Here is a 23,511-nt window from a genome sequence, read left to right on the forward strand (position 1 = left end):
AAAAATAAAGCTACTGCTAAATGCCATCAACAGTGTGAGCTCTCGTCATGCAGTTCATGTTTGTGAGATCAAGGCCCTAAAAGATTCTCTATGTTTTAGCTTTCATGGAGCCTATTCTGAATGAAAATTATCATTTCATATATTTCATACATAGTTATACTTGTTTGCCACACAAAACTGTATGAATACACAGATTTTAAACAGTGTCAGAAACTGAAGGTCTTGTTTACCTGACTGCATTCTGTAAAAACGCCCTCCCAGACTTCTGCTCAGTAGCCAGAGAGCAACACAGCTGAGAAACCCAGCAGCTGAGAGAAGGTCCCGAATGTACTCAGGATGACACAAAGACTTGTAAACACAGCCAAACAATCCCAAGGAGTACACAATATAAATGCTTTATTGCTAGCACAGAGGTTTCTTTTTAAGTAAATTAAAAGAGATACATCTTCATTTTCACATTCTATATTGCAGTTGAAAGGTAACTAGCTGGTTAATGGATAGTTTCACTTGGACACACGCTATAGGAAGAGAGCATGACATTCACATGGAAGAACTCAGAAATGTGGCATCTCTCAAGGCATCGGGCCACTGAATGCACTGCGGTTTGTAAATAACAGCAAGTAGAGATTCTTTAAAGCCTCATGAATAGACAAAGGTTATAAATAGAAGACCGGTATGGTCAGAAAGTAGAAGACCATTAAATACAGAAGGCTACATACGTGTTGCCCATATTCCATGAACTCTAGCTTATGTTTGGTACTTTTAAATAAATGATCTTCATCTAGGTCAGTGACTGGACTGGATTTGGCAGCTGGAAAGAGGGAAGAAGGAAAGGAAGCTGACACTGCCTGCATCAAACTCGTGGATTCACCAGAAAGCACAAGGGGAGCGTACAGCTGGGAGGAAAAAGAGACTGACTGCTTCACACCTCCCATTTGGGAGGCCGAGAGGCAAGAGTGGTGAATGGACGAGCCACGGGTATGGCGGTGCAGCTCTGGTGGAGCAGGGCAATGGTGACCCACCGGAACTCTGCCCATGGAAGAGGAAACCTCCAGGCTCGGCCAGGTTTCCAAGGTTACCGCCCGAGGATTTAGGGCATGATCGGCCAAAGGAACACCCATAGCACTGGGAGCAGCAGGTGTAGGTGCAGTGGGCACTGGGGGCAGGAGCAGCTATAGATTCCAACTGCAGAGATCACTCACTTAGTAAGAACTGTCAGCCAGTGCTGGAAATGGAATTATTTCTGCAAGGCACGTAGCATTACCTTTTTCCAAATTCTCAAGCCTACTCAAATCGTTTCTTGGTTGATTTTAAAGATAAGTTTTGGAAAAGATCTTATCAAGCTATAAAAAACCACCCACGACCTGCTTTATTCCAGAATAACCAACAAAGAATTAAACGCATGTGTGCGCGCGCACACACACCATGCAACAAGCTCAGAAGCTGTGAGCTACACATGATGATCTCCAGGTCTCATCTTTCTCATCTTTCACTCCTGTTATTCATGGATGTAAGAAAACTGAACTGGGTCAGGAATATCCCAAGTTCTTACCTCCTAGTACATCTGCAGTGTACTAGCTCCTGGCATTTTCATTCTGGTGTGGCTCTAACTAAAACCATTTCGTGTTTTGCTTTGAAGAAATGGATAACATAAAACGGTAATTTGGCTGCAAAACCTTGGAAAATTTTTCCCAGCCCAAACATCTGCCCCAAATGAGCTCAGCTGAGATCTCCCTGGAGGAGCGGGAGGGGTGGGTGAGCAGGGAGAACCCGGAAGGGGGAAAACAAAGACAATGGAAAGGCTACCTTTCCTTAAGAGGAAAGTTCTTGGTGACAAAAGGCATCAGCTACTACAGCTCCCTCAGTCAGCCCGTCACTCCAGAAAGAGGCACTGGATGTACCCGACAGCTACCTCTCACCTTCATCCCACTCTCCCCAGTATTGGGTATCATCAGGTGACCCCTCACAGAGTGCCAAGAAACCGTGACCAACTGATTTGCTTTAGGTATGCAGTGACTGGCCTGGCCTACACGTTACCATTTCAACCTTTAAATAAGGACCGAGTATCAACTTTGGATTCCTGAGAGCTGGGCCCCACAGGGAAAGCAGAGAGGGAGAGTCATGCAGGCTGGCCTTCACCTTCCTTCTTGGCCATCTTAAGAGTTCTTCTGGGGGATCTTTACCGTCACAGTCTTCACTTCGGAGTACTCTCGCAAACCGAATTCTCCCCTGAGAAACAGAAATGGGCAGAATCAGACACCAGGGGCCCAGGCAGCCCAACCTGAGCAATGGTAAGAGTCCTGGAAAGGTGCAGTTTATCACCCACTGACAGCAGACTCTGGATTTTCATGTAAAAATTCCTAATGGATGGACAGCCCAGCCTTCCTCTGAGGAGCTGGGAAAGCTGTCATCTCATGAGCAGTCACTGCTTCTTAAAGGTAAAGGATGATTTGTCTTCACAATATTGCATAGAAAGGCAACGATTCCCACCTACTCAGAGAAAGAGGCCTGGGGGTTGGCCTGGGCGAGTGGTTACACAGAGACCGGGCTGTGCCCCTGGTGGGCACTGTGGGCAGTGGCAGGACCAGGCCCCAAGTCTCTACCACCTGGGCCGGGTTTCTCCCCTGGGCAGCACTGGCTCTTCAGGACCATGGTGTGCTCCCCTCTTCAGTGACCCAGTGCCTGCCACCGGACCCCCACGATGTGTCTGCTCTGATTGCTCTCCTGGAGATCTAATCCATGGTGACTGGGAGAAAATCTTGAGATCCCCAGGTAGGGGCCTCTCAGTTTGGTATTTGAAATTCCTTCTCATTGGTCCTTAGGTTTAATAAATGGAAATGAATACCCAAAGGCCTACCACAGAAGGGCAAAAATCACCTGCAATGCCTTAAAAACTTAATCCTGAATAAATATTGTCCGCAGCCCCCCCAGAGTCAGGAAATCAAAATAACCGACTATAAAAGAATTGGGAGTGGTAGGAAGTGGTCCCCCAAGACTCTTCTTTGGTCACTTCCCCTCCTTGCTCACGGAGCCCTCTGGGATCTTGGTCATGGATCAAGAATTGCCATTCACTTGGTAAACAAGCATTTACTGAGCTATTACTATGGGGCAGCACTGTGTAGGGTTGGGCAAAGGAGAAACTGAATAATTGGTCCCAGTCTCTGAGGAGCTGGCAGGTGGCTGGGCCTGACAGGAACTGGGTGGGGAGAAGGGGAGCTGGGTCACTTATCTAGGTGGCCACATGAGACACAGCCCTTCCCAGCCCTCTCGACACTCAGAGGCGTTTTCCAACCACTGCTTTAAGGATGCTGGGGGCGTGGCAAAGTCTCATTGCTACAGTGCTGCTTTTCTTCACCTCTCTTCTCTAGTCACTTCTCATTTTAATTGCCTTTTTTTTTCCTTTCTCTATTTCATTGTAAAATCAAGCATGTTCTCCTAATTGTTTTTCTTTAAAACACCTGAACTTTTTGTCCTTCTATTCTTTTTGAAGTTACTCCTCTGTGAAGCTTTTCCTGAAGCTCTCAGCAGGAGCTCCCCCTCCTCCTCTGTGTTCAGAGTACCCTGTCCCCCCTCCACCACAGCGCTGTCACATGGGGAGGGGCTGCTGGAGCACCTGTCTTCCCCATGAATTTGTATAATACTGACCTTGCTTTCTGCCCTCCACCAAACCTACTGTATGGCCTACAGCATCAGGCTCCAGGAAGGCACTCAATAACTGCGGGAGGACGGAGGAATGGAGGGTGGGGCAGGCTTCTTCCCTCCCCCCTTCCCCAGTTCTACCCTGCTGACAGACCTATCATCTCTGCTGGGAAAAAAACCAAAAGAACACTTATATTTGAATAAGAAAAGATTAAGAAAGGCTGTCTTTAAAAACAGTCACATATAAAAGGTACAAAGTTACTGTAACTGGGCTTTACAGTGGAGACCTGCTGTAAATGATTCATTCTGCTTCCTTCCAGGAATCCCCATGGCCCAACACAAGGTTCCAATCACTTTGCCAGCAGCTCCTCTGAGCACCAAGGGCACCTGAGGTGACACGGCCCAGGGACATCAGAGGGCAGCCAAGTAGTGCCTGGGGCAAGTGTGCTGTTCTCCCATCTGCACTGGCCATCTTGCCTACAGGAATGAGAAGAGTAAACTCGGGGTTGCCTCCCTCATCTCCGGTTCCCTCATTAGCTCCATCCACACTGAGAGTCTCTATTACCAGCTCAGCTCTGGCTCTCTCTGAACTTTTTCCTGCCCTTGGGCAATTCCGAATGTGTCTCATCACAGACATTGTCTGCCTCCTGTTTGAAGCAAGGTCACTCCCTTCTTGTTTCCTGGCTTGTGCACGCACTTGGGCCAGACCCTGAACCACTCTCCTCCCACTCAGTCTCTAACTAGGTTGTGAGAAACGGAAGGAAGTCTACAGATGTAGTCAGAAACCTCGAGGGATGGCAGCTTGCGAGTGTGACTGTTGGATCCTGGTAATCCTTGGGTGTGTGAAGCAATGGAAAAGCCTGCTGGACTGAAGGTGCTCCTCTCCCGGGTCCCAGGCAGCCACCTGCCACCATGGTCCCCACACAGCCTGCTCCGAGATGGAGGAGTAGACTCAAATCTGCCATAAAAAGAACACTGGAGCTGGGGGTCAGCAGACAGGAGTACCAACTTGGCTTTGCCATTAACTGGCTGTGTGACTCTAGCCGAGTCACTCTCATCCTCTTGGTGCCCACTCATCTCTCAGGCAGTGTCCTGAACCTCAGCAAATTTAAGTATCAGCCGTGGAGCTTGCTTAAACTGTAGATTCCTGACCCTCCTCCACCCAAGATTCTGCTTCAGTAGGTCTGAGGGGATCTAAGAGACTGTGACATAGGTGGTTCTCTGGCTCACCCTTTGCTGCTGTAAGGTCTCCAAAAGCCCAGAAGTTCGGATTCTTCAGCTATTTCACCATCTCATTCCAGGGTCTTTCTCTCAAATCTACTTAAATTCTACTTAATCCAGTTAAATTCTGTGGCACATACAGCTCCACAGTTAAGGAGGAACTCCACTACTGAACAAAAGGCAGACATGTTGTTATCAACGTGCCTCAAACTCTTTGTATTGTCACCTCCTCAGCTGGACAACAGGTCAGGGCACAGTCACATTTAGAAGCCTGTACTCCTGCTTCTCAGCCAGACAAGGTTATATCCCCTAAGAAGAACCAAACTTGGCACACCTACAGGTAAGGTGAGATGTTCGATTTTGGTCTCTCTCAGCCAGCTGTTCCAGGAAATGTTTTAGGGATGTCTGTTTAGGGTGTATATTTCCCTGCCCTTTTCTTTGGCTTATAGCAGCATTTCTCAGAGCAGGGTCTCTAGACCACCTGCATCAGAATCATTCCAGAAGCTTGTTAAAAATGCAGATCCTGGGCCATAGCCCAGATCTACTAAATCAGAATCTCTGGGGTGGGTCCCCAGACAGGCATGCTTAGCAGGCCCCTGCCCCTAGACCGCAGGTGACTCTCTGTGCACACGTGCACGTGTGTGCACACACGCAAACTTGAGAAGCCCTTGTTTAGAGTATCCTAATAATGCCTCTCATCTTCAAATCCTGTGCCCTTAGTTTTTAAAATGCTGAAGTTCACGGCTTTCTTTCTATCCCCTTGGTTTGTGATGTATTTTATAGCTTGGGCTGTACAACTCCTTGTCTCAGGGGAGCTTAAATGAGGAAGTAAGGAAAAGGAAGGGAGAGTCAAACAGATGGAATTAGCTGGACAGGCAGCAGTGAGAGAGACTGCCCAGTCTCTGACCCCGGGAGTCAGAGGCCGGCCCCTCAGGAGACCTGCAGAGGGCAGCCCTCTCCACAGCTCGCTGGGGGGGAGAACTCAGGGGCTCCGTCAGCCCTCCTTGGAGCCTGTTTCCAGAAAGTGCCACCGCCCATCTCTGTTCCTCTTAGAGGTGGGCAAAGAGATGTCAGGGACCAAAGCTGCATGGAGTCTGCAGGCCATGAGAGGCACAATTCAGCCCAGATGGAGGGTTAAGTGGAGTCTCTGGGACTGTATTAAATGAGAAGGGAGAGCAGGGACCAGGGCAGGGCAGGTGTTTTATTTGAAGTGTTTCCTACCACTCTGGGTCATTTAAGAAAGAAAAAACATGTTTTGGGGGCAAGTGAGGAAAAAGAACCATATAATTTAGACAAGATGAGGTGAGTCTCATCAAAGAGCACTGTTTCCTAATTATTTATCAACTGTACTGGGAAGGCCAATCAGTGTAGTGCCTATGGGATGAGTTGAGAGAGGCTGTTCTCCAGTCTCCTGGGCCACTGTTCTGTGCGGTTCTGACCCAGCCAAACTGTCTCCTGGACCATCTTTCTAGATGGGGAAATGTTTCCGATAGGAATAGACTGGACCTGGACAATGTCACAAGCCTGAATCCTGGCAGGATGCTTGCCCATGACGAGGGTCCAGGGCCAGCCTGGGATTAGGAGCCATCGATCAGCGATTATTCATTACAAGTATATTTTATGCCCATGATTCACCCCATTAATGATCTGCAACGAAACAGTCAATGAGAGCGGCATTCCGAGGACCAGCGACTGCCCTGACATTTCAGAGACTGGGAGAGCAAACACAGGGGCAGGAAATGAAATAACAAGCTGAATGCATGTTGAAAAGTGGAAGTGGACAGTTAAGGCCATACGCAAGTTAAGAAGAGATACCTGGAGTACACGAAGACGTTATAAAAGCTGAAGGAATGCTAATAACTGAGCACACAGGGTCCGGCCGGATTGGTTATGGGTTCTGGCTGTAAAGCAAGCGAGAGGCACTGAAGGCCAGAAGCAAAGGTGCAGCAAGCACAGTTTCTCCCGGGCATTACCAGCGACAGCACATAAGCTGGTGATACTAGCTGGAATTCAGGAAAAATTCTGCCACACTTCCAAAGTAATATGTTTATTAAGAAAAAGGAGGATCACCTCTATGACACTCATATACTTCATCAATATTGATGACAGCAGCTAACACTTTCTGAAGGTTTGCCAGACACTCTGCTGGATGTTTAGCATACTTAATCCTAAACATCTAATCCTTACAGCAACCCTCTGGGGGTAGGTACTATAATTATTCCCATTTTACAGATGAGGAAACTGAGGCTTAGTGAGATTAAGTAATTTGTCCAAAGTTGCACAGGTATTAAGTGGGAGAGCCAGGATAAGTATGGGAGAGTGTGGTCCTAGAAGCTCTGCTCTTAGCCTCACAGCTATACCTACTTTATGGTTTAAAGGCTACGGGCTAGAAATTACTAGCTAAAGCATCTGAAGCATGTAAATCCTCTGCATTAGTCTTATGGGTTCAGTGCACCTTCCTCCAAACACCATACTTACTTCTCTCACAAGGCCTTTACTCACTTTTCCCCCACTGCTATCTTGCTTTGCCGACCAACCCTGAAAAAATATTCCCCTCTCTCCATCTACCCAAATGTTCCTCTCCTTTACAGGCCAGTTCAAATCCCTCTATTAGATCATATCTGAAGGTTTCCCGGACTTCTCCAAGTCACAATGATCTCTCCCATCCCTGAACTCCTATATCACTTCATAGCCTTTTCTGGAATTCTTCCGATTCTTTCAATGTTGTATATTTCATTTATCCAACAAAACTTTAAGTACCTTCATGAGCTGCATCTTCCCCCACAGACCAAGCGTCATGCTTAGCACAGAGTGTATGCTCAATACTTGCTAGTGGATTGATTGTGAACTAAGCATTTGCTCAAAAAAGGAGGCATTCAGTAATGGCAGAGGGAATGGGCAGAGGTGATGTTTCCTCTTGTGAGTCACAGGATTTAGAAAACATGGATCCAGCTCCTTTCAAAATGAGGGAAAATGTTCTGTTTTTTTGGGTGGGGGTGTGTCACCTCGGGAAGACCCTGGCTACCATTCATCCTCTGAATGCCACTCAAAAAATTCATTTACATATGAAGCCTGCAAAAAAATTCCCTCGAGTCTAGTTTTCCTCTGCTACAGTCCCATTTTTCAGGTCCTTAGCATCATAGGAGGGCTTGGCCCAGCTCTGATCCTGTGCCTGGAGAGTCCTTGTGCCTGGCGCCCATGCTTCCTTGGCTGGATATTTGCAGGAACGAAGTGCATTTGGAGCCACTGAAACCTAGGTTCAAATCTCAGATCTGCCACTTACTGGCTGTGTGACTTGGGCTAGCCAGTTAACCACTCGAGCCCTTAGTTCCTCATCTGAACGATGCATCTGTAATATAAAGATAAGTGTATATCTACCCCGAAGACTCACAGTGAAAATCAAATGAGACACTGTTAGGAAAGAAGTTAGCATAAAGCCAATATACAGAGCAGGCATTTAATGAATGTATCTATTACTGGTATTGCAAAACCCTTCTAAGGGGTCTTCTTTCTGTAATCGCTGTCAAAACATCTTCTATATGCCAAGAATCTTGACCTTAAAAACTTTGCTATTACTCAGCTCCCACAGGATGTCCTTTAAAACCCTCTGAGATTGGGTTTAAACTAACCTTTGCACTGTATCTTCAGCAGGTCCCTCCATTCATCCTACGCCCTAACCCAGCAGTCCCAGACTCAAAGAACCTATGAGCAAGCGACGTAAGGGAGTGAACTGGGAATGCGTAAAATGGATGACAACCAATCTTCAGCCTCCAGAAGCAACAGGAGTTGTGGGGAATGTGGTGAATTGCAAAGCTCACAGCTGTAGCAATTTTGCTACAGGGGGAATGAAAATAAATAAGAAATCTAGATTTTATGTAAAGCTTCCTCATTTTTGAATGTGATGTATACTTTTAAACGTTGTGAGGCAAAACAAAAAATTTCTGCAGATTTGTCCCTGGACTGATGGTTGGCGACTTTTGTTGTAAACATACCAAACCCTGTTTTGTTCCCTGAGATTCTTTATTTGTTGTGCCTTCATGCCTTTGTTCTTGCTGTTCTCTCTGCCTGGAAGGCCTGCTCCTAAAAATGAAATGTTATTTCCTCTGAGAAGTCTTCTCTGACCCCATTAGGCAAAATTAATTGATATTCCTCTGTACTTACAAGATGTTTGACATACTTCTATAATAGCCCCTATTATATGGAATTACTGGTACATTAATTTTTCTCCATTCCCACTTAAGGTAAGGGAGCTGTGTTTTATTCATTTTTGTAACATGTAGTACAGTGCTTGGCTTACAGTAGTATGTTTTCAACAGAATGTTTAATGAATGGACGAGAGTACGAGAAGTAAACAATTTTCCTCTACACTGATCACAATCCCTACTTCTCTACAGGCACTAGCAACTTTGGACACTTACATTTCTCTCCCATTTCCAGACATCTTGAATCCCCCAAAGGGGCTCTGGGCATTTAAGGCATTGTAACAATTGATCCTGCGAGAAGAAAACACAGTACTATTAGTATGAATTCTGCTTGCACAAAACTAATTCCACTGGCATGATATTTCTTTTAAAAGTTTTATTTTTTAATTCCTTTTTCCCAGATGAAAAATTTATAATTTAAGATTTGCTTTGATTTCCTGATCTAGCCAGTAAGGAGTATATCGCTTCTCCAGGGGTAGTCTGGCTGCCTTCAGTCTTCCCCATCCTTCCAAAGGGTGTGAGTGTATTTCACCCAGGCTCCGGAATCACAAGGCCCCTCCACCACCAGTGGAATGTGTTACGGCCAGCACAACGAGACTGACTCTGATCTTACCAAACAGTCCCAGCCTGCATTGCGGAAGACACTGTGAGGGCCTTGTTGATGTCATTAGTAAAGACAGCTGCTACGAGTCCGAAGTCCGAGTTATTGGCTCTTTCGATAACTTCATCCATAGTCTTAAACCTCAGAATTTCCTGAACAGGACCAAAGATCTGTAATAAAATAGTTTGACCAAACATGATTGCTTTGCCATTCCTTCACCTGCTTTCTACATTTCAAAACAAGTTTATCCTTCCTTCATTATTTAAATGCTGTTTAAGTTTAGTAGCACAAAACTGTAAAATAGCCCACATTTTCCCAAATAAGATTACATAAGAGTCTACCCTTAGAGTTTGTTTAACAGTCCCACTTCCCCACACTCCCTGGCATCACTTAAGTCCACTGTGTGTAGTTCTCCACGAGCCCCCAGGCACGGCTCCGGAACTAAGAACTAGTGCTCTAGATTATCGGCTGATCTGCAACTGCATAAACATGATGCTTGGGTGCTTTCTCTTTCCTGGTTAACACCCTAGTGACCCACATTTCGGGGAACTGAACTGCTCCCAGTGCATTACTGAGATCAATGATTGGCTATTACGACTGTTCTGTTGGCTAATAACAATTGCAGTCATATAGGCATGTCACCTGGCCTCCACCGAGCTTGCATGCCTTATCGTTTAACTTTTTTCCTGAAACTGGGATTTTCATAGCCATGTTTATTGCTATTGTACAATGTATATAAAATATAAAGAGCTAAAACTCTAATATCATCTACTGGAAATGCTCTGGAAACCATCCCAAGAAATACGTGGCTTTTGTTAGAACTCCGTATTCGATACCTCCTCCTTGGCAATCCGCATGTCATCAGTGACGTTGGAAAACACTGTGGGCTCGATGAAAAACCCCTTCCGGCCCAGCCCTTTGCCTCCACACTCCAGCTTGGCACCCTCGGCCACACCACTCTGGATGAGTTCCAGGATCTTGTTGTACTGTTTCTTATCAATCTACAGGAGAAATTACCTAATGACTCCAAGTAAAGTCTTCTACAAAAATGGAAATAAGCATGTTCTCAAGAATCTCTCATTTGTGATTTTTTCAAAGCTTCGTTACACCTAGTCAAATTATATGGAACTGCTGTTATTTAACCATTTTTGATCTATAAAAAATGGCAATTTTGTATGGTTCAACCTAATATATGGAGAATTCTAATAAATGCACTGCTCTGATGATACTGCCGAATCAGAAGGTGAAGATTTAGGCAACATTTCTAAATGACAGAGACACTGCCTAATTGACTATTCACTGTCCATAACGGGGAAAATTGACCTCTATAACCAAATGAATAGTTTAGCAAGTTGTACTGACACTAAAAAGATGAAAACAATAGATGAGCTAACACACAGCCTCTTTTCACAGTGTTACACATCAAGTCCTACTGGGGTATATTTTTAATGGAACTACCATTACACCTTTAGAGCAAAGGATTAAGTTAAAGACTGAGGGCTAGCTTCCTAGTCCATAAAATAAGGTCAGTCTTGCCCCACAAAGTTATAGAGTTATCACTCAATTATTATGGTAAATAACATAAAAACCTACATTCACCTGAGTCTGAATTGCTCAGCTAGAATATCAATCTTCTCTCAAATGGCCCCAAAACTAAGGAGATGTTGTTTCTTCTCAGGAAAACCCACACTCTGGTGATCCAGATGAGAGCTGGTCCACATATTCCCTTAAAAATTCTCAGATTCTGTCTACAGTTTGAAACCAGAATTCAACTGGAAATATTCCTGGATGACTGTGGAAAACCTGCAGCTAAAGAGTGCAGCCTGTAGGGACTTTTGAGGCCCTTGCCATTCCAGTGCAGTGCACGAAGCCTTCAGAGTAAGAGATAACCACATGCAGAGGGGAAAGCAGACAGCCCTTCATTTCCCACACATTTACAAGCTACAAGTGATATCCCCAAAGTAGGTCAGATTGGTGGAGAGAATCCTTGGCAGCTGGTAAAAGGATAAATGGCTTCTGGGAATAAGAGATACCCAACCTCCTTGACTGCAGCATCTGTAGGGATGTCTTGAGGTCCAGTGGTTGGGACTGGGTTCTAGTGTCAAGACCCTTCTTGTCATGCCTAGGTCTTTCTTTAGAGCTGAGAGACTCCAACTTACCCCCAAAGTTCAAGGTATCCTTAAAGCAAACTTAAGTCCTTAGGTTCTCAGAGATGAAATTTAGAAATGGAAAGAGAAGCATAAGAAATAAGCAATGCCTCACTGGCTACGCTTCCAGCCATGAAGACGAGGTGGAAGAGTAAGGAGGCAGCAGAAAAAGGAAGATGGTACTTTGTTGGTCCCACTAGAGTGTCCACTTTCTATGCTCGCCAGGGATTAAGCAAAGAAAGGGAATGTTTATGATTTCTCTACCTGGGGTCCCTGCTCAGTGGTGGGGTCAAAGGGACTCCCCACTACGCGCCTCTTGGCCCGCTCCACGCTTCTTCTCACAAATTCTTCGTAGATGGACTCCTCCACAAAGATGCGAGACCCCGCAGTGCAGCACTGGCCTTGGTTGAAGAACACACCCTGGTGAGCCTGCTCCACGGCATAGTCCACTGCAAGAGGAAACAGCCACATTCTCAACACCGCTTCGCCTGCCGAGGGGCCTGTCTAGGGAGCCATCTCCCTCCCTTCTCCAAAGCCCCAGGTACAATGTCAGGCTCACCACAGAGCATAACAGTGAGTGGCAGAGTGATGAGCATTGGACTGAGAATGCAATTTAGTTCTAGTTCTTTCTAGACCCCGATGTTACTTGCTATGTTAAGTTAGACATCTTCATTTCTTTGAGTCCCTTTCTTCTTCTGTGAAAAGAGGGATTGGACCAGGTCATCTCGAACAGGAGTCACAAACCCCAATATTCGAAGGGGCTTGGCAGATAACGTAATGGTATGAATCTGCCAGGTAGGAAACCAACGTGATGGAGACTCGGAAGGAAAGCCACTACATCTGGCTGTTTTAAGCATGAATATAAGCCCATGGTTGCAGGAGTTTCAATTTTAAGAAAAAACAGAAATCAGTACTTTTTTTTTTTTTTTTTTTTTTTGGTGAGGAAGACTGACCCTAAGCTAACATCCATTGCCAATCTTTCTCTTTCTGCTGAGGAAGATTAGTCCTGAGCTAACATCTGTTGCCAATATTTCTCTTTTTGCTGAGGAAGATTAGCCCTGAGCTAACATCTGTGCCCATCTTCCTCTATTTTGCATATGAGATGCCTGCCACAGCATGGCTTGATGAACAGTGCACAGGTCCGTGCCCAGGATCCGAACCCATGAACCTTGGGCCACCAAAGTGGAGCACGTGAACTTAACCACTACGCCACCAGGCTGGCCCCAGAAATCAGTATTTTTAATGTGCAGCTTTTGTTTTTTTAACCACTGTAACATTTAGACAGGTAAACATAGCTATATCCTGTATTTGGCCTGTGGACTGCCAATTTGCAACCCCTAATATGACCTCATAGCTGTATGTTTAATTAGTATTTTGGTGAATTAAACTGTAACATCATGACCCTTCTTTGAAGACTAAATTTCCTCTATATTTACATGTAGTTGTATAATAGCATACAACAACATTTTCATTTTCATCTCTTTTATCTTACACTACAAGATAGTATTAATAAATCCAGTGTGTGCTAGTTGCTAAATGGCTGAGTCAATCAATCAATGTCATGTCAATGGAATGTCTACTCCTCAAGAGGAATTTAGGTAGAAGAATTTTGATCCCCTTGACAACTATTACAAAGCTGAAGCTGAACTCTTTGCGAATTCTGAGCTCGGGCTAAAATTCAAGCAATCTGCTTTCTGTTTTCTCATCTCTCCACTGGTGAAACTGGGGAAGCAGCTCTTCCTGGCAGGATGTGAGGAAGAGAAAGGAAGACCGAGAGAGATTTGGGAATTTCGTTCCCTGGGAAGCTTTCAAAACAGAAAGACCATACCTGTGCACAGTGGACTAGATAGCATCCAGCCTGGAGACATGGGGCTTCCTAGGTTACTGCTCCAAGCTTCCATAAAGTCCTACTGCCAAGTGTAATCACCTCCAATTCAGGTCTGTTCATAGAGAACTGACCACAGTGTGCTGTCATCCTGACTGAAAGTCATGGGAGCAACAGAAAGGGCTTGGGACGACTAAACAGAGAAAGGGTCGTGGGTCTAGGAAAACGCTGGCAGGGCTAAGGAACTAGAATTTTTTTAGTGATCTCCAAAGCTACCAGGCTTGAGAAGTTTCAGATTTCTTGAATCTAAGCAAAGACATTGTGTTTCAGGTGTTCTGTCAGAGGCTTAGACCATTGGTCTTACAACCATGCAGCACTGGCCAAGCCTTCATCACTTGCACCCTAGTCTATAACATTAGTGAGTCAAAATGGCTTATTAGTGTCTAGAAAACAAACTCTATTCAGTTGTCGATTGATAAGCACTCTTTCCCAATATTAAACTATTTTCTCCTTAGAAGGAAGGGTCCAAATTCTTCTTGAGTGCCCCTTAGCTTCAACGATCTTTTTCTTAGTGTCCTGTCAAAAGTGGAGATACAAAAGAGAGCACGGAAGGGCAATGTGCCTGGACATATATGAGATCTGTGGTAGACTTACAATCAGCATCTGCAAAAATAATATTGGGACTTTTCCCTCCAAGTTCCAGAGTTACTCGCTTCAAATTACTTCTTCCAGCTGCTTCTTGGATAAGCTTTCCAACCTGAAAGAAAGGAAATGGAGGTTTTGCACACCTTGCAGTTGAGACAGTCAGTGGCCAAAGCCAGCTCTGGGCAACAGTGGGATGCCGCAATAACAGATCCTCCAAGACAAACCAACCCACTGGATGACACAGGAACAGCTCCCGTGGTCAACTTGTGTGGACAAGAAATAAGTCAGCTGGGCTACAGTCTAATGTCCGCACTAAAATGAGTTACAAGATACCTTTAGTTTCATGATGGATGGAGCAAGGAAAAGGGGGATAAATCTCAAATCTGAATCTCTGAAAGATTTCTCTAAAGACGACTGGCAAACGGAATGTGACTAGAGATTTTCCACCACTGCACTGTAGCTTTTAACTTTGGACTCTAGCCTCTAGAAAAGGCCAACTGGCTCCACTTGAAAGACATGATGAGTGTAAGACAAACTCTTCGTGCATCTCCAAAAACGCCAGGTATGACTTTAATCACATGGTCCAAATATATACATATATATATATATATATATATATATATATATATATATACATAAAATCTTGATGCTATGCCTTTGCCTCTGCCTAGGGCTATAGTAAAAGGATTCCAGGAAGCTGAGGATCTGTCTTTATTTGTGCAATGCCTGTTTATCTAGAATCCAAGCAAACAACCGGCTGAACCTCTGGAGAAAGCATTTTCCATTGTGTAGACTCACATTTCCAATGAAGTTGAAAGTGTCAAAGGGGGAACAGGAATGCAGCACCTAGAGCCCCCATCCAAGGAAGAACGCATTGCCTCATGGACTGGGAATGCTGTCAGCTCCTTCAGAGTCAGCCTCAGCTAAAAAGAGCTCCCTTGCTCAAGGGGATACCCTCCCCCTGGTGTCCCACATCCTCTGACTGAGGGTGGCAGGGGTATAAAGGCCCTGCCCTTTCAGCCCACCAAAGGACAACTCGGAGAGACCACATATGCTCCACCACACCACATGTGGCTGGCTGAGGCTGTCAGGCCCACATTGCGGTTTGACCTCCCCTTGTGTCCAGTCCCCTTCAGCAGGGATCCATAATAAATAACCCGCACGCCAAACTCCACCTCAGTGACTCCTTCTAGAGAACCTGACCTGTAACAGGGTGCTGTTCTCCTGGAGGGCAGAGGTCACTTTATGGAAAATGTCGAGCCACCATATAGCCCACATAGGCAGTTTGCTCTTGTTGAGACGGGAAATGCTACTTGTGCCTGGCGTCCTATTGAAAATTAAGTATTTTAAAAGCCTGGAGAAGAGAAACACTAAATTTACATTTGACTCCTTCGGCACCTTGCTGAGATCCTCCAAGTAGGACCAGTTACTCCCCAAGCAGTCAAGAGTTGCGGTGAAGAGAAAAGGCTCTGGAGCCTGGATTTTTTACTGATTCTGTCACTTAACAACTGTTTGACCTTGGGAAATTTATTTAGCTTCGGTTCCCTCCTCTGTAAATGGAGCTAAAAATAGTATCTACCTCAGAATTTAGTTGTCCTGAGGACTAAGTGATTTAAGATATATGGCCCTTAGATCCCAGCCTGGCACACAGTAAGTGCCCACACGTGTTAACCATGCACAGGCATGAGAAGCTAGGCCCCTCTTCTTCCATGTTCAACGCAGGGAAATGGAGGTGATTGTAAGAGGGGTACTAACTAACCTAGACCTTCCTAGACCTGCCACTGTCTATGCGTGTCAACTGCTTCAGGAAAACCCTGGGAAACTCTCTTGACTTCCCCGTAGTCTCCAACACTACTCATTAGCTGGATTAAATGCTTTTTTGTTTTATTATTACTCTATCTCATGACAAAAAAATTAGAAAATATTCTCTTACTCTGAAGAAACCTAACCTTGGGGAAAAAATAGCAATGTCTTTGAAAGAGGTAAAACTAGAGTCTCTTAGTTTACAGAAAACCGTTACTTACCAAGTGGTTAAGAAACACTAACATCTGGCCCTAAAGATTAATGGGCAGACATCAGCCCATCAGCCAGATTGCCCCTTCCCTGCCTTGAAGCTTGTCTCTCTCCTACCTCAAGGTAAACTCCCTAGGAAGACAGTTTAATAAAGGCCTCGTCCTCAGGCAAACACGCTCCTTCTCCTTCAAGAAGAAAATCCGTGTACACAAAGGAAAGGAGAATCTGGCCCTCTGTTTAGCAAGAGAACAGCAGTCAGGTGAGAATTATGATTAAAGCCTGAGACCCCTAATGAGAGGAGAAACCTGCACCTAAGGGTGGTGGGGGTGGGGCAAACAGCACCATGGGGGTCCCCAAGAAGGCTATGGTCTGCGACTGCCTGCTCTTCTGAGGAATTTTAGTGTGCTTGGCTCTTTCTGCACTGAGGAATCCATATTAACTGACGGGGACCCATTTTAAAGTCCAGGAAGATAAACAGACCAGTGCTTTCTCAAAAAAGATCATCACTGGAAGCCACGAACATTATTATTAGTTATATTAAACAACTAACCTTTATTGAGTGGGTCTGTGTCAGGCACTTACACACATTCACTCATTTAAGCCTCTGAAAAGCCCTACAAAGTAGGTGCTATCTCATTTTAGAGATGAGCAAATGCGCGAGTTAGAAGTCAATGGATGTGACCAGGTTACCAAGCAATAACAGCCTTTGGATGCTATGCAGGCTGACTCCAGGGCCCCACTGTGCGTTTGCTCCCTCTCCTCCTGTCCCTTCCTCCAGCATTCTGCCTTCCTGCCTTCCTTTCTGTATTTACTGAGCACCTAACATGTGCCACACACCTCCAAAACCTTATCCTTGAACTCCAAGTTGATTTCAAAGTGAGCAGGAATATCACCTTTTGTAGACACAAAGGATGTCACAAATCATCGGTTACAGACTTATATTCTGCCTTCAGATTGACATTTAAAAACAAGCAAAAGCAAGGAGAAATCACAGGTTTTACACACAGCAGGACACTGAATAAATGTCTGGAGTTGGTAAAGAGTGCTGGCCCGGCTGGCATTACATTTCTGTTACCCTACTGCCCGATATTCATCAAACCGCTCCACGAGTTGATATTTTTGCCACGAGGAACGTTGTCCAGAATTATTTTCACGGCCACAGTAACTATACAAAAATCTTGCTCAGTCTATGGTCATCAGAGTAGAATACCTAAGCATAATTCTTCCTGCGTCAATGCTTTGCCAGCCTTTCCTTAGAAACCAAATTTGTGCTAAACACTGCAAGGCAAATCTCAGATGAATAATGCCTTTCCTCTTCATCTCTGGAAGAAGGTCAAGTTACAGCCCAGCCTCAAGAAAGAACCGGAAGAGTTAGGCCACCGGAGAACCTCATCTGTCTGGAGTGGCCTCAGGACAGGGTACTCTGAAAAACCCCAGTTTTTACCAATCTCTTTCATTCAACACATATTCCTGGTTCTCCTACTACATTCCAGCTGCAATGCTGGACACAGTCCCTTACCGACAAGGAACCCACAGCTAAGAGGACTCCCATGTAAAGCTAGCAGGTGCTCAATAAGTGCAGTTTTGCAGTCCACTTAGAGAAAAATCTGGGTCTGATTTAATATTAGATCTGAACAGATGAAATTATGGTTCTGCAGTACTTTTTTATAACCCAGAGTCAGATCACTCTGGGTCTTCCCCATAAAATTGGGCAAGGATGCAACAGTCTTCATTACTTATGAGATCAGGCATCATGTGCCTGCCCACGATGCTCTGTTTCCAGGCCAAACTCTCTTTGGAGAATACATTACTCCTCATGAATTCTCTCTGCGAGTGAAGCAAGGTTAAGTGACCCCAAATGGAAGGCACTCCTCTTTATCATTACCATGAGGGAAAAGAGGTGAGGGGAAGGAGAACAGATGCAACAACATGGTGGGGGATTCTTCATAGGAAAGAGTAACGTTTAAAAACAAAGAGTTCAGGGGCTGGCCCGGTGGTGTAGTGGTTAAGTTCATGTGCACCGCTTTGGCAGCCCGGGGTTCACAGGTTGCGATCCTGGGCATGGACCTATGCACCGCTTGTCAAGCCATGCTGTGGCGGCATCCCATATAAAGTAGAGGAAGATAGGCACGGATGTTAGCCCAGGGCCAACTTCTCAGCAAAAAGAGGAGGATTGGCAACAGATGTTAGCTCAGGGCTAATCTTCCTCACAAAACAACACAAAAAAGAAAAAACCTGCAAAGAGTTGAAGTGAGAACTGACTCTGTGTCTGCTTACAAAATATGATAGGTTGTGTGCAAACGAACGTAAAATATTAAAATCCCACGCAAAGGTTTTCAAAACTAAAATCTGTGAGGGGGAGGGGCTGGCCAAATGGTGTAGTAGTTAAGTTTGGCGCGCTCCGCTTTGGTGGCCCGTGTTCGCAGGCCTGGATCCCCAGCGCAGACCTATACCACTTGTCAGCCATGCTGTGGCGGCAACCCACATATAAAGTAGAGGAAGACTGGCATAGATGTTAGCTCAGAGCTAATCTTCCTCAAGCTAAAAAAGAGGAAGATCGGCAACAGATGTTATAGCTCAGCACCAATCTTCCTCAGTAAAAAAAAAAAAAAATCTATGGGGTTAGAAAGTCTAAGAAAGAACAAAATACAGACATCAAACAAAGGCCTGGAATTAAGTGGCCATCTTAGATGGAAAAGTAGTAAGTAGGGTCCTTGAAGACATGTGCTACACCAGTCACACAGAACCCCTTCATACATGATCAGAAGGTGGACATGCTCGGTGAGATAAATGCGGCTGCAAGGATGCACAGGTCTTCTGAGGGGTTAAAAGTCAAGTCAATAGGGATGGACTTCATAAAACCTAGCCCTAGTCTGATGGAATAGGCAATCTGTAAGATAACATACATAAGCATACAGTTTGAGAAACTAAATCCTGTACGTGAATACAGATTAAATAGGACAAAGGCACAAAATTACCAAATTTTGAGTTCATCATCTTTTTTCCCACAATCAGAAAAGATTTCACAATATACTCTTATTATACCTCCTGTCCTATCTGTGACAACCTGGCTAATGATAACCATACTCAGGTTTATGGACTACAGTTCGGCCTGTAGGAGTCAGGAGTAGGTACTACCAACTCCTAACTACCCTTCAATTTGGGAAAGCCACTTCCCCTCCTTGGGCCTCGGTTTCTTCCTCTGATGAACGAAGGCACAAGGCAAGCAGTTAATCTGTTCCTTCGTACTCCAGGTAGTTGAAAGAGTTAAAAAAGACACGTAAAACTCCTGCAGCCCCTGCTCATTCTGAGAGTCTGTCCGCAATTCTGCATCCTTCTTGCCTTACGGAGCAGAAGTAGCTTTTCAAAGAAGCACCACAGCTGCGCTGAATGGCAGAAAAACCTGATCTTTTCTAGTTTCCCGCACAGAGCTCATCTTGAAAGAGTCAGCAATAGTGTTCCTATCGTGTGGTTTCTTAACTTTGCACTCCCTGCAGAGTCTCTCAGTTGTCTCTGTGTACCCTGAACAGGCACGGGCGGGGAACTGGGGCTCCCCCACACATAATGGAACTGGGCTGAATCTCAGCAGGAATGTTGGCACAGAACAACGCTGACTCCCATCCTCGTTTTGAATAGTCTTCAAGATTGATATCAGGAGTCTCCCTGGAAGAGCCACAATGTACCAGAATCAGGTTCACGGCAATGCAGCACGGTAGGAAATGCAACTTGGCACTCTGCATGGAAAATGATTTGTTATGCAGGACAAAAAAGAACACGGAAGGCTTGCCCTCTTTATTCAAGGCTGTTGCTCCCTGAACAGAGTTTCTAAGGTTGGGTAAAATTTTTCTTTTTATTAATTAGTTAATTACCTATATTAGGATGGGTTCCTTCTCAGAGATATTTCTTTTTCTTGACTAGTTAATTACATATATTAGAGTAGATTCCTTCTCAGAGATATGCTACCTTTGTTTAAAATAGAAAAATCTCTAGTAGAGATCTCAATAAACTGGTTGAAGACGTCTGCTTTTTGCAATATATTTTCATTTCTTAAACCCCAAATGGATTGACTATGCTTCTTCCCTCCTCTCCCTTCTTAATTTTCATTGTTATGCTTACTAGTTCCAACTATGATGGAAATAAAAATGTCAAAAATATGTATAATTGAATATTTTTTGGCTTTCTAAAATATCCAGAAATAACAGGCCAAATCAATCTGTTCAGATTTCCACCAGAAAGTAACAGGACCAAGGCATGTAAGCAGTTCCTTTAACTCAAGTGATAAGAGCAATTTCAAAACTTTACTTGTGATGTTCAGATTATGAAAACCAGTATAGTTGCCAACCCAACCTTTCTGGCCTCTTCCTCACCATACCCACCACCACACATCCATCACTGCAGCCACACGAAACCACTTGCCCTTCCCGGAACACGCCTCTGCATCTTTGTATAAGCTGCTTCATCTGCTTGAAATGCCTTTCCTCCCCTTGCTTACTCAGTAAACTCATTTTGCCAGACCTACCTCCACCACCTCCTCTGAGAAGCTAACTTTCCAGATGCACCCTCCCAACAGGGTTTGGTGGTCCTGCTCCTCTGATCCCACATAACTTTCACACTGTTCTTGTTCAATAGCTGTCTTCTCCACCAGACTGAATTTGCGAACAGAGGAACGCTACCTTTATAATGTGTGTGTGCATGTGTGTGTACACACAGAAGATTTTCGGTAACATTTGTTGAGTCAATGGGCCAGAACATGACAGTTCTAGTGGTCTCTGGAATTCAGAGAACATGAGGTGTTTAGAGAAACAGGTGAGAGAATGGAACACAGGACGCCTACGTCCACAGCTTAGCTTTGCCACAACTAGCAGAATGATCTTCAGCTACCCTCTTACTTAGCTTTGGCTTAAATTTCCTCATCTTTAATGAAGGGGCTGGCTTTGTGATTCTAACACTGGCTGCACATCGGAGTCCCCGGGGCACTTCAAAACTTTCTCTATGTCTGAGCTCTACCTCCAGATTCTGATTATTTTAGTCTGGAGGGAGGGACACGGGCATGGATACTTTTTTAAAGTTCCCAAGAATATTCTAATGTGCTGCTAGGGTTAAGAACCATAAGATTAAAGAACCTTTAAGGGCATTTCTCTCATACTGGTCTCTAACCTTTCATCACTGGTTCTATTTTCCAATTGTTTAACATTATCATTTACTGAGCATATTCTGTGCTGCCTGTTCTCACAAATATTAATTTAATCCTCATGACAATTCTGTGAGGCAAGAATTATTACCCCATTTTATAGCTGAAAAACAGACATGACTCAGAGAGGTCAAGAAATGGTTTGCTGACAGGCACCTGCGGAGTGGCAGAGCCAGGACTGGACTCAGAATGCCTGCACCACCAAGCCTAGGGCTGTTTTTGCTCCACTTTAGCTTCTCTCTGTGGTTCCTATTTCTCTTCTCCAGATGTTCTCCTGGGGATTAGGTCCTCTCTGCTATGAGTAGAATTCTGACAGCTAAAAATGCAATCCACAACCAACAGATATTCTAGATTGACTGCCCTGTACACTCAGCTATCTTTTGGTTACATAAGACTCTCCCTTTCTATTTGAGATAAAAAAGTCAAGATGTTGATTTTTTTGGTCTGCTGTGATTGGAAGAAGCCTGGAGTACTCAAGTCAAAGGTACCACATGTCTGACTAACTAGGTGAACTAAAGGGGTGGGCATCTAGGACCTGTTCATACTTGGCCTGAGCTCTGATGGAGGTACCCACTGCAGAGTGAATCAGGGAATCTTAGCTGGCAGGCAGAGACGACAGCATACTTTTTCTTATTCTTTGGTACTCAAGTTCCGATTTAAGTATAAAGAAGAAAAGGAAGAAAGCTAATAATTTAAAACCTATACATCCAAAGGTTTTGACACATCCAACTGGTATTTTTGATTCAAATGTTGGCTGGTTTACTAGCAGACTCATACAACCTTAGAAAGACGCCCGTTAGCTGTTTTCAAAAATAGCTAAAACTGTACCAGGCCACTTCCCCCACCTACAAAGAGGGGTGAGGCTACACAGAGGAGAGAGCTGACCCGATTCATTACTCAAGCAGCAGAGAGGGTGTCTGTATCCTGCAACATGACATTCACCTCACTTAGGAAATGAAAGGAGAACCCCGGCTGCGTAAATTAGAATCAGGGATAATACAGCTGTTAGCTACAAACATTTGTTTGGCAGGAATCAATCTGGACTCTCCTGTAGTTTGCTTTGATGGTCTCTCTACTATCTTGTTGACTAATGATGAAATCATGGTTTGTTAATCTAAGTGAATAAAGAAAACACCATACCACGCAAAATGCGAGCTGTTTTCCTGTACTTTATTGAGGTTGTTTATTGAGTCTGTGTTTATAAGAGCCCTTTCACAGTCACTTATTAAATATTTACATGCATTGCTTATGTATTTAGCTGCATAAGGAGAAGTTAATTCTATCTTTAATCCGAGTAACTGTGTTTGCTTTTTAAAGGCCTTTTAGTAAAGTAAAATGGAAAGTAGCCATCTCAAATAAGCTTCTTGTTGCTGACTGTTCCAGACGCTTTGTGGTGTACTGATAGGTTCCCTCTCCCTAAGGTAATCATAACAGGAGCCACGTTCAAATTCATATTTAAGTGACTTGTTCCCTCTGGAAGAATCTATACAATTTCCCAAGTAGCCTACAAAGTTAAAAAAGGATTGATGGATAAAGAAGTACAAAAACTGCTGAAAAGGGGTTTGGGGATTGTGTGATCATTTGATTTGCCTGTGAAAATTCTCCACCTGCCACCATTAATATGGAGAATTACAAGTTGGCTTTCATATTCTAGACAAATGCTTCTCCCTCAGGTTCTCTACTGTCTGTGAATGATATCATTCCAGAGAAGAAACTGGGAGATACTCCACCGGCCACAGGATTGGTTCCCTTCCAAGTGAATGAAGCCTCTCTAGAGAGAAAGAAATATCAAATGTAGACTCTGTCAGAAAAATTGAGCCGAGACTTGGTCTGTGCACACTACAATAAGCTACCTCTGTGTTGTGAGTGTTCCTAACAGCAAAACACTTCACAGGGCCACCGTCCACCTCATTCTCTTTCCCAAGTTCTCCCTTCTCTCTCTCTCTCAGTTCCCCCATGGAATAGCTGTATCACCGAAGACTACACATTTAGTTTTTAATGCTCTTCCTGTGAAGATAATTTCCTGT

At 44.5% G+C, this 23,511-nt stretch overlaps 1 protein-coding gene across 1 annotated transcript in view; it reads right to left on the reverse strand.

Annotated features, from left to right (window-relative positions):
- Positions 1 to 1,098: 1,098 nt before the first annotated feature.
- The window catches only part of ALDH1A2 (aldehyde dehydrogenase 1 family member A2), a 53,404-nt gene continuing 30,991 nt past the window's right edge, over positions 1,099 to 23,511 (reverse strand). Inside the window, exons 7-12 of the mRNA XM_058540462.1 lie at positions 14,290 to 14,392; positions 12,075 to 12,259; positions 10,500 to 10,664; positions 9,676 to 9,833; positions 9,279 to 9,353; positions 1,099 to 2,229 (exon numbers count right to left, since the gene is read on the reverse strand). Of these exons, the coding sequence (XP_058396445.1) occupies positions 2,157 to 2,229; positions 9,279 to 9,353; positions 9,676 to 9,833; positions 10,500 to 10,664; positions 12,075 to 12,259; positions 14,290 to 14,392 (759 nt within the window). The 3' untranslated portion in view covers positions 1,099 to 2,156. The remainder of the gene's footprint in view (positions 2,230 to 9,278; positions 9,354 to 9,675; positions 9,834 to 10,499; positions 10,665 to 12,074; positions 12,260 to 14,289; positions 14,393 to 23,511) is intronic.

The sequence above is a fragment of the Diceros bicornis genome, chromosome 5 (assembly GCF_020826845.1).
Source record: "Diceros bicornis minor isolate mBicDic1 chromosome 5, mDicBic1.mat.cur, whole genome shotgun sequence".
Lineage (NCBI taxonomy): Eukaryota > Metazoa > Chordata > Mammalia > Perissodactyla > Rhinocerotidae > Diceros > Diceros bicornis.